Raw genomic sequence first — 12,125 nt, forward strand, 5'->3', positions numbered from 1 at the left:
TAACTTGTAATAGATTTGTAGAAGGATAATCTCCCTGCTCTGCTGTGGGGCCACTACACTGGAGACACTCTACTTCAGAGGCCTTTTCTAAATCAGGCCAGAGAATATTGTGGTTATTTCGCTGTAACCATAACTAAGACTGAAGTTTAATACACCAAGCTGACATCTCATGCTGGTGGGTGTGATGCTCCACCTGGGAACATGTCTGCAGTCACTCTGTCACCTTCACTGTAGTTGACAGGTCCACTTTCTTGCTCTGTGATCAACAGCGAGAATGCAAAGGTGTTGCTACATCGGCGCAGCTACATTCCTTTCAAACACAAAGTGTCGCTGCCTCCTGCCGAGCATCCTGTCTCTTTTCATCGTTACCTGCTATGATCTGGAGAGCCTCTCTTATTTACCAGTCATTCTCATGGAAAGCTCTCGTTGAGCCTACGCAACTTTCCCATAAGAGAGACTTCAGTGTCTGACATGTCTGTGAAGCTGTTCTTAAACAAACTGGTGAGTGGGTGAAGAGCTGAAAGCTTGTAGGGCTGCACGAACTCCTGATCAGACGTATCTCCTTCCAGCTGGTTTCAACAACATTCACAGCTTCAGAAATCGTTGAATGGACGACAAAAGCAAAAATATTTACTTTCATGTGAGCTTGTCGACCATTTCCTGACATATTGTTTACATGTAGCTGCAGACGTATATTACAACCGAGAGACCTGAACCAGTTGTGGAATGTAACAAAGTACTTTCACTGTGCTTAAGTACATGTTACATGTACCTGTACTTCGCTTAAGAAGTACTTTCTACTCCACTACATTTTTCCAATGCATTGTGTTGCATCTTTAGAAATAGCCATCAACAAAGAGAGGGGAACTGTTTGACTGATCCAATCAGAGCAGGCAGGTTACAATAGACCATGCATCCTGCAGCAGCTGCATCACTGGTGGAGAGACACCTGAAATGGAATCAGAACAGACTCAACCATCACATGCTCCCTCAGCTGAAAGCACTGCACATTGTTGCATGACGGAATAGGGTACACTCTTTTAAGTACTTTTACTTTTAATAATTCAAGTGTATTTAAAAGTGAGTACTAACTTTGTTTTACTCAAGCAGAATAGTTAATATGATACTTTTACCTGAGTAAATTTGTGTCCCTTTACTTCCTCCACCACTGGCCTGAACTGGGTCACTTTTAGCACAACTCATTATTTCTCGAGCCTTAATGGTTAATCTGCCGAAGCCAGTAAATCCAAAGAATATCTGGTAATTTGCTCTATAATTAAATCTGTTGTCCTTTCTAGTTTTGCCTTTATTGTAATTAGGTATACACAGGTATCACTTTTTGTCAGACCTAGCCCAAGTACAAGTATTTACATTTGGGCCGATACAGAGTACCGATACCTAAACTAAATAATACCATTACAATTCTGATGACTTTGACAACATACTTTATTTTCATCAGATGTTCTGACTTGTAACAACTGTAATATACAACGACATGATCCTGTTACTGAAATTCTAACATTCACCTTTGTATTTCCTGAAAAAACATGGCACTGCCACACATTGCACTTTACGTGACCTTTTAGCACATGCAGTGGATCTCAGTACCACACACCCCCCCCCCCTTTGACATTTTAGCAGAGCATAGTTTGCAGTCTGCTCTACTTTTGTCATCATCGCTTATCCTAAAATATCTCCAAACAGCTGACATTGCACCTCCTCCGCCCACCTGCTCAACTGAGAGGTTAACATCAAGTTGCCGTAAATTGGTATCGGGTGCGGTTGTATCAGAATAGTTTTATGATTATGATTACGAGTACATGAGCAGAGTTTCGAACCGATACCCGACTGATTATAGATAATTGAAGGTGTATGATTATTTATTAGGTATCAAGTTTATACATTAACATCTTTGTAGTAAGCATTACATTTGTCATGATATGGTAGTGATATGATAACATTAATAATTCAGGTTTAGTCGTATACCTGGTATTTACTGGTAATGTCAGAAACAGTTTCATAGGGATGTTTACAATAAGGTGGTGAATGATTAAGTGTAGGATGAATGGGTCGGGGAGGAGGACAATGGGACAGACAGGCTAATGACTGGGGTGTGTAGACCGGCTTGTGGCGTTCTGACTGAGCGGTGGAATCACTGGAGAATGAGCTGAGGTGGCGTGGGTGGACATGGCTCAGCAGAGGGGAAGGCAGTGGAGTCCTGGGGCACAGGGGTTTAACTTAAGTAAAAGAGCACAGTTGGATTAACTGCACACCCTGAGAGTATCATAAGTAAGAGTACTCACATTTTGCAGTACACTTCTATATCACTCTGAGCTGTTAAATTAAAAGCGTGGGCCTAATTTAGTCCATCTATCCAATATCTAACTCGTTATCCTTTGAGAGTCGCGGAGGAACTGGAGCCAAATCCAGCTGAAGAGTATTCAAACCAACAACCCTCTTGGCCACATTGCCAGCCACCGTGCTTCCCTTAATTACGTGGCCATATTACCTCAAATTGCACCAGTGGTATTATTATATTAACTACTTCACCATTATTGAAACATACTTATGAAGAAAATCATTTGTCACCTCCCTCTTCATCTTGGAGCCATAAGTCGTTTAGGAGAATTCAATCTGTTTCGAATAGAACAATCAGGCTCAACCTGCAACACAAACAGCCTTCGTCATTGGCAGCGGCCTTTTAATAGCAACAGTGATCTGCCTGAATGTAAATGAGGTTTCACTGCATTAACTGAAACAAAGTGCGACTCTCGAGCCAATGACAGTCACTCTAATGGACTCGGATCACACGCAGAAAGATATTCGACAACATTAAATCAGTGAGAGGTCATTGCCCTGATTGACTTTTACACACAGCTCTGCACAGTGGAAGTGTGTGCTGCGTCATCGGCAGTACTGCGGGACCCACAGACAACAGTGGTTTCCCCCTGCAGTGCCGACAGATCAGCGATGGGACTGGAAACGGAGAGAGAGGGAGGGAGGGAGAGGAAGAGGAAGAGAGGTGAGAGCTGCTGCAGAACAACATTTAGCCCGGCCGAGGAGTTAAACGGCTCACAGCGGCACATCTGCTCCATCTACACATTACTACTGCTGGGATAGACATGGTAAGTTCACTTCTGTGCTTGAATAGTGCGACTGCAGCTCTCTGTGCTGCCTGAGACCTGCAGGAGTGATCACTGGACTAACCTTGAGAAAAAAATAATGCAGCAGGGGATGGCTTTTTATTGTGTGCAACGTGCATGTGAAGTAGCTGCTTTAGTAACTCTGCTTCACTGGGGCCTGTCGTCATATTCACATGTTTATGCTGCAGCACAGTGCTGGTTTATAGGAGGCAATTATTCATGGTTGACACTGATAAAGCAGAAAACAAGCAGTGCATACACAAGAAGACAAAACGCTTGACTCTTTTGTTTAGAATCTGTGTTATCCTCTTTTGACATCATTACTGATGCTCATGAGCCACACTCTGTAGGGCTGCGTGCGTTCGCTTCACATTCACCCACAACCCAGGCTGAGATAATGAGCACTTGACCAGAATAAGCAGCACTAACTTCCAGGAGGAGCTGTGTTTTTCAGCCAGGTGATCCATCATCGTTCACCGCCAGAGAGGAGTGTTAATATGCTGAATGAAAATAAAAGAGTTTGGTCTAATAAACAGAAAACACAACAGACACTAGATTAATAACTGCTGCCAAGGAGGCTATGTTGGTTGTTTTGTTTATTTGTGAGCAAGATTGTGCAAAAACTAGAGAACTAATTCCATTGAAACTTGGTGAAAGGATGTGTTATGCGTCAGGGAAGCATCCATTAAATTTGGTGCAGCTTCATTGAATTTAAGGGGACTGTTGGGCCTTGGTGGAAGGTACGCACTCTTGTTTTTTCAGTAACCATTTTTAATTTACTGTCAAATCAAGTCTGCTGTATATTCCAAATGTTCTGTATTCTTCATGTTCCTCCTCCACTTGGCACTGAGGATAAAAAGAGCCAAACAAGCTTAAAGTCTTGAATAATCCTGGTAGGAATATCCTTTCCTTTCATATTGTGACCTGGAGTGATGAGTGTAGCAGACTGCTAAGCTATTTTAAAGCACGACTCTCAAACACAGTAACTTTGTTTTCTTGTTTTGAGAAATTTGAAGTGATCAGTTGTGTGCGTCTTGGCAACCAGCTGCAAACCACCAAGAACCACTGCAGTTCTCTGGGATGATGTTTGGAGGTTTCCACATTACTGAACTATTATCTAGCCTAACTCTAATAGGTCTTTATTGTATCACTGTAATGTTACTATGCTATAATGTTATAATGATGTTCTGGTTTCTGTGCTCTGTCCATTCCTGCAGTTCCCAAAGTGGTCCCAGCCTCTGGCCTGTGGGACAATGTTCTTTGTGGTTTTCATCCTGACCTTTGCCCTCTCAGTGACTTCACTACCCGCTGACGTAGAGAAGGGGAGGAGAAAAGTGGTGCATGTTCTCGGTAAGGACATTTTACTCTTTCATGGTTTCTATTGACAAAGGGGCCAGCATCACTGAGATGTGCCCATATTTATGTAAGACACATAAACTCTATGCATTGTTGACAATTGTCCTATAAGCAGTTGTTGAGTAGAGTTGCTCCTGTTTAAGCAGATTTTCTAAAATACTTTAATTCCTCCGCCTATCTGCCAAGTATATCCAAACAAAACTCCTCACAAGTCAAATTATTTTTACTAAACATACAGTATGTACATTCTTTACTTTACTTAAGCAGCAATACGTCAAAGTAAAACCATTTATTACTATTACAAACATTTTGGGGCTTTTTTGGCCTTTATTTTGGAGAGGACAGAGACCTTTATACTGACGTAAGCATGCTAACATGCAAGCTCGGACCTGTCACTTCTTGTAAAACCAATTTGCACCTTAAGAGGCAAAAGTGAGTGACAGTAGTGTTCGGTCTGCCCTCAGTTCAACATGAGAGGATGATGAAGCAGTAACTGTGTGTGTTTTACACGTGTGGTGCAGGCGTCCTCTCCTTGTTATATACAACCGCCCATTTGTTTGGACTTGAATCCGGCAGGCGGGCAAATACACATCGCAGTTTTAAACATGAGCAGGTTCAGAGCAGCAACATCTTCCCGCTGCAGTCGAGTTTGGAGCCAGCCGTCAAATATTTATCTCTTTTTCTCTGTGTTACTTTGGGTGGTAACTTTGTTTAGCTGAGCTGACAACATACAGTGGGATTTACCGAACTCCTCTGATAAGCAACTGCTTTTTTCAGCCTTTAGTTTTACCAGGAGAGTACAATGACCTACATCCCTTCACCCAGGCACCCTGACTAGCAGTAAGACTCACTAGTGCACTGAAAAGGGACAGAAAACCCTCCCTATCTGCAAACACCCCCGGGTATTAAGGTATTAACAGGCGTCCCACCACCGTGGTTGTCTGTAAATGAAACAGTGACATCATGTTGCAGCACAGCTCTCAGTTTTGGGAAATAATGTGCTCACAGTTTTGATCAAACACTGCTCGATGCATCCGTGGCTGCTGGTGATAAACAACTTCGTGCAGAGCGCTGAGCAGTGACAGGACTAATTGCCGGCTGGCAGGAATAATTGTAGGTGCCTTTATCTGGTCACAACATATCAGAAAACCTTGTGCAGCCCCTCATTAAATGTTTTTAAAAGTTGACACGACACTTGGTCATGTGCAAACTCTTTGGTTGCTTCGGCGTGCACACACAACACCCACACAGACAAACAGCAAATCGCAAAAAGGGTACACAAAGTCTTGTTATTGCTAATTTGCACACTGAGATCATATAAGAATTTTGGAGTTGGTAGTTTTTTGGCAGATCTACACAGAGGAGAGCCTGAACTGCAGAATAGTACAATCCCCAATCTATACCACTAATGCTTTAAGGGTCATGGCAGCGCTTTGGCCAATCCAAGATGATGTTGGATGAGAGGCGGAAGCATTAAGGATGTGAGCCTGGGGGTCTTTTTTCCGGGAGGATTGCCCTGACTGGGATTTGAACCACCCAAAATGGAACCTTGGATGAAAAAAACTCCTCCAATATTGATGTGCTGAACCAATGAGGCCTGGATGTGACAGCTCAGGCTTTTGTTAACTGATGCAGATTTAATTTTGCAAGCGTCGGGCTGTGACATCCCTCACAAAGAGAATCAAAGATGGAATTTGACGATTAGAATATGAATTTCAATTATTGGCAAAGTTGAGGGGGATTGGAAGCAGCATTGAAAGGACTGAAAATATAGATCTTTGGCAATGAAACGAATGTATCAATATAAAACATAAAAATACGTTGATTAAAACCCACTTGCAAAATAAATAAGCAAATGAAAAATTCAAAAGTATAGGAAACAGGAAGGGAAGATTGAGCAAATGGATAATCTTAATTTTTCAGCCTTTGTTTCCGTTGTCTTCCCTCCCACAGAGGACGACACCGGAGCGGTCATTGTGCAGACAGCTCCGGGTAAAGTGGTGACACATCGCGGTGGCTCCATCACTCTGCCCTGCAGATTCCATCACGAGCCGGAGAACAGCGACCCGGATCGCATCCGGATTAAATGGACCAAAGTGACAGACGCTCTGCAGTTTGAGGACGTCTTTGTGGCACTCGGGAGGTGAATTCTGCATCTGTTCTAGATCAGTCTAACCAACGATACTGGATGTTGATTAAACTGAATGGTTTCCCTTTGCTTCTATGTGAGGGGTTGATCACAAATCATATTCTTTTGATGTTTTTTTTATCAATCAATTTATCAATTTACTGGTCATTGCCCTGGCAAGAATTTCTAAAGAAACGTGCCCTTGTGTGACATGTCTCCAGGCAGCAGCGTGTGTTTGGGGTGTACCAAGGCCGTGTGTTTCTGGAGCAGGCGGGACCAGGCGACGCCTCAGTCATCATCCAAAACGTCACCCTGGATGACTATGGACGCTACGAGTGTGAAGTCACCAACGACATGGAAGATGACACAGGATTTGTCAACCTAGACCTAGAGGGTCAGGGATATGGGGCTTCAACAATTAACAATTTCTTTCAATTCTTTTAACAATGTCACAGCCTGAATACTCAACACTAAACTTGCCTCTGTCAACTGTAGGAGTGGTGTTTCCCTACTACCCCCGTGAGGGGCGCTATAGGCTCAACTACCTCCAGGCTGAGGATGCCTGCAAACAGCAAGACGCCATCCTGGCCTCCCACTCTCAACTTCACAAGGTAAAGTCAAACATCCCTGAAGCTCAGACAGTAGCAGTGAGTCTGATATCAAGAATATGAATATGATCAGATCAGAAATTATACCACAGGTCAATACCTCCTATTTTAGAAATCCCTACACACTGAAGAACAGAGTAATGGAGTTATGTCAGAAGAGATAAACCACATTCTTTCTCCACTAATATCTTTAATCCTCCAGTACGTCCCACTCACCTACATTATCTCCCTCTACAGGCCTGGCTCGAGGGACTGGACTGGTGTAATGCTGGATGGCTGGAGGATGGCTCAGTCCAGTACCCTATCTCTCATCCCAGAGACGAGTGCGGCCGCAAGGACACCCCCGCTGGTGTTCGTAACTATGGCTACAGGCATAAGGAGGATGAGCGCTACGATGCTTTCTGTTTCACTTCCAAGCTGAATGGTGAGAACCAAAGAGATAGGGCCCTGTAGATTGGCGGCCAAAGGTGTGTGCACATGCGTCTGCGTATGTGATGATCAGAAAGACTTTGTACATGATCATACACCTCGAAACAAACATCCATTCCAATATCCCACATCTGTGACTGGAAGAGAACAAGACACTGGCAGAGGAGTATTGTAAGTAATCCTCTATAGAAAAGGGATGCATCATGAGCGTTAGGCCGTGGGGAAATGAGGCCTGTGTCTTTAATCTCTGCCTGTGATCTTGCAGGCCTAAGGCCATTGGATTTAGATCAAGCTGTGTTGATTCAGTGCTGCTCGTCGGGCCACAGTGTCCGCTGGGTAACATGCATCGCCTTTCATCTCCCGCTTCTTTGATTTACATCACATTCCCTCAGAGAGTCTGCGAGTGTCTCCGTCGCACATGCCAGCTCCAGGTTCATAAACTCAAAACAAACTTGAGAAAGTCACAGGCTGGATTAGCCTTTAGAGGCATGAAACGTATGAGCGGTGTTAGGGCTGATCGGGTCAAGTTTGGTTATTAAAGGAATAGTTTATTGTTTTGGGAACAAGGTAATCTGCCGTCACTGTTCAGCTCAGAAGAGTAAAAGTAAAGCACAATTTTTGTCTTATGCATTTTATGATGAGTGAGTGAGTGAGTGAAAATGATTTGTGTGACTTGTTTCAGTCGGCTGCTCCAACACTCACAGCTCAGGTGTTGAGTGTTTGTCCCATAGACTTTATATAAAGATGAATGACGCGTCTCCACTTCCCACCCATATCCAAATGTTGGAATCTTTATAACATCAAATAACGATTTAACACCACATTTGTTGGAAAGATGAGCACTTAAAAATTCATTATTTGAATAAAACTATCTAATAAATTTGGCTTTTTAGATTGCTCCATGTCCAATCTGCAAACCTGGAGAAATTAGATTTATGACCTATACTGCAGCGAGTCACCACGGGGTGATTTAGATTACTCTTTAATTTTGAGTAGCTATCATGCCCTCCATGCTATGATTTATTAACAGTTTATGGTTTTCCCAGTTCCGCCTGTCTGCCGAGAATGGCCTGTACACTGTGTTTTGCAAGGTTAACTCTGCAGTGCATTAACATAATCAATAACATAATTGATAAAACAGTCAAATCTTCAGTTTTGCTATCACAATACTATCAGCCATTTAATCTGGTTTTTACTTGGTTGTTTTTGTACAGGTTCAACAAATCAAATATTACAAATTGCGTTAATTAGTGAGCTTTGTGTGCTAGTTACCAGAGCTAAGCTATTTTCCTTGTTTTCCTTTTTTTGTGGTATTCTGGATTCTCGCTGTAGTATCAATCTTATCATCTAAATTCTGGCGAGTAAACAAATAAGTATACTTCCTAATTTGATAGACAACTTCAGAACATTTACCATATTAGTGAAACAGAGTGCGTCATTGCTCAACAGGGAATTATAAAAATTCAGTATGAAAAAAAAACGGGACTTCAAACAGGCACGCACCACTTTGAAGTGTGAAAGAGAATTAAAAACTTCTCATGCATTTGAAAAACTAAACAGATAAAAGACAATGCGATTCATTTGAATCACAAATACATTTTTGGACAGCCTTCGAGAAGAAAATAGTATATGACAGAAACCTTAAATGACTGCTCATAGCTTCCCCTGAGTGTTAATTACTGTGGACAGTCTGTTGTGGGCAGCTTCAGCAGTGGTTGCGACCGATACTGTGGCTCATCCCCTGGGGAAATATCAGACAATATTTTGCCTCTCTAATAACCGCCAGTCACATAAACAAGCGCAAAATCAATAGCTGAGCCAAGATCAAAGCTGAGGTTGCGGACATGATTTTTATGATGGCAGATGTTTGGAGATTTTTTAGTTTATGTTTTATATCCTCCTTCTTTCTTAGGAGAGACAACCTTGTTATCCAGCTCGGTTCAAACTATTCAACCAATCAGCCCACTGACGTTCTTTCTTACTGCCAGGCAAAAAGTCTCCCCAGAGGTGAGATGAAAGCAAAAATGGAAGCGTTTTAGGGTAATGTGGAGTTAGAGTGCTGTCCGCGGACTGAGTATTGGCTTTCGATTTTGCGCTGCTGCCCAGACAGTTGTTTGAATGAGTTGATATTCTGAACACAATCAGGCGGAGAGGCCAGGAAAACTGAGAATATCTGCCCTCCAGGCTCAGCTCGTCTCTGTGGCTTCACTCCCTCACTCACTTCCCTCTCTTTCTCTCCTTTTGCCCTTCTGAACAATACACTTGCTTTGTTTCCTTTCACGCTTCCACTATTTCTTACAACAAACATCCCCTCCTCACCCTTTATATCTCTCCCCAGGCAAAGTGTACTTCCTCAAACGCTTTAAGAAGGTGAACTATGCAGAGGCGATGAAGGCTTGCATTCGAGATGGTTCTGTGGCGGCCAAAGTGGGTCAACTGTACGCAGCGTGGAAGTTCCAGCTCCTGGACCGCTGTGAAGCCGGTTGGCTGGAGGATGGCAGCATTCGTTACCCCATAGTCAACCCCCGCTCTCGCTGTGGAGAATCCCAGCCAGGTGTCCGGCACCTGGGCTTCCCTGATAAAAAATTCCGCCTCTACGGGGTCTACTGTTTCCTCAAGAACAAGGACGATAAAGCAGGAGGTTCTGAAATGACAAAAAGCCGCACAGATAGTTTGACAAGGAGGAAGAGCAGCAACAGCATCCCCATGAATGCCACAAGCGTGATTTAAAGCTTGAGAGCAGGAGGAGGGATACAATTTGGGATTTTACTGCAACTGTCGACTTGGGTGATTTTCCTTTCATCCACAGCCAGTCAATCATCTTAGGAAGTAAGTATGTTAGCACATCTGTCGTCAGAAAACTGTTAGATTAAACAGCAGCTTGATCATCACTCAGACTCCTCGCATCAGAGAGTCTGCCATGAATACGCTTGTTTACATGTGTGTGTGTGTGGAACATATTTTTGGCCCCCGCTGTGGCTCCTGAGTACTGAGCCCCAGTCTGAGCCAGAATCCCAGTGCCAGGGTGAAAACATTCATTACTGGGTGAGATGGGATGATCCGCCTCACTGTATGGAAAAGATCCAAGATGCCCTGTGAAGTTTGGATTGTACAAAGTGTAATTGCCTGTAACGGGAGCCACGCTTGGTTAGCAACCCTCTGGCACAGTGCGAGTCATTTTTCTCATTAACTAAAACTTGGCGACCTCATCATCAGAGCTGAACAGACCAAGTAGTAAACATTGCACTAGCTCTTAAAATATTTGCACTTTAAATAAATAGAACTTTATTTTATGATAGCATCTTTGCTAAGATTTAGTGAGCATGTATTGTTTGGCTGTGAGTAGCTACTGGGGCGGATTTAGCAGAAACACAAAGCTATGCTAATTGATATTTACCTCACGTACTGCACTTCTTAGCTACCTGGGCCACCAGCTGCACTGCAAATGTTATTGCAGAGTATGTTTGCCTCTACAAAATAGGTGAATGTAAAATGAAACAATAAAAATCTTTAAATTGTTGATTTGAACAATCTGTGTGCAGTTTCTTGTCCATCATGATATATAACACACATCAGGGTTAAAGAAAAAAAGAGGATGAACGAGGAGAAATCTAATGATCGCTTCATTGCTTCCATTTAAGGTATGTGGGGTCACTCAGTGGCCTGATGAGTTTGGACAGGAAATCCATTTATATTGAGGTTCTTATCCAAGCACTTTACAATGTGTCTCCTTCACGTGCACTGTCAGTCAAATGGCAGCTTGAATGCAAGGCACATGTCTCACCACCGGGAGCAATTTGAGGTTCAGTGTCTCAGGAGGACATGACATCAGGCACATGGAATCGACCCTGACTTTAATAGACAATTTGTTGTGTCTACTGAGACAAAGCCTCTGACTGTCTCCAAGCGAAGGAGTGAAAAGATTTCAAGAGTTTTTGCTGTTGCTGAAATATAGAAGTCTGTTGTTAGCTACATTAACATTGCAGCTAGGATAACGACATGTACTGTGCCACGATTCGACAAAGTCAACCAATGCAGAAGATGCAACGCAAACTCTTGGTTTTTCTGCAATAATGTGAGTATGCCTGTAATGTGTTGGAAGTTAAAATGCCAACATATACACAGTAACAAAAGCTTTGTCCCAATTCAGGGGCTGCTACCTTCAAAGGCTCATACAAATGCAGTTGACAGATGCATTTTTCTATTTGTGAGCAATGAAGAATCCAACAAGTGAATCCTTCTCGGGATAACCTATCTGAGGATTCATTGCATAAATCGCATAAATCCACCATAGACATGACTGACTCATTTTGGTTCTGCTTTCACGGCCTATGAGGTCTATGAAGGTACAGCTCCTTAGACCAAGTTCTTCGACAGATGCGGCTTCTGAACTGGAACACAGCTTATGCCAACATTCTGACATTTAACAGGTGTAATATTTACCATGTTCGCAATCTGATA

The 12,125-nt window shown here is 42.9% G+C and overlaps 1 protein-coding gene across 1 annotated transcript; it reads left to right on the top strand.

The window, feature by feature from the left end:
• The first annotated feature begins 2,970 nt into the window (after positions 1-2,970).
• On the top strand, positions 2,971-10,394 carry hapln4 (hyaluronan and proteoglycan link protein 4). The gene is given in 8 exon segments (XM_061078556.1): positions 2,971-3,061; positions 3,064-3,125; positions 4,361-4,493; positions 6,453-6,642; positions 6,849-7,021; positions 7,123-7,238; positions 7,473-7,659; positions 10,003-10,394. Coding segments are annotated over 8 exon segments (1,344 nt in total).
• Positions 10,395-12,125: the final 1,731 nt, after the last annotated feature.

The sequence above is a fragment of the Limanda limanda genome, chromosome 9, assembly GCF_963576545.1.
Source record: "Limanda limanda chromosome 9, fLimLim1.1, whole genome shotgun sequence".
Classification (NCBI taxonomy): domain Eukaryota; kingdom Metazoa; phylum Chordata; class Actinopteri; order Pleuronectiformes; family Pleuronectidae; genus Limanda; species Limanda limanda.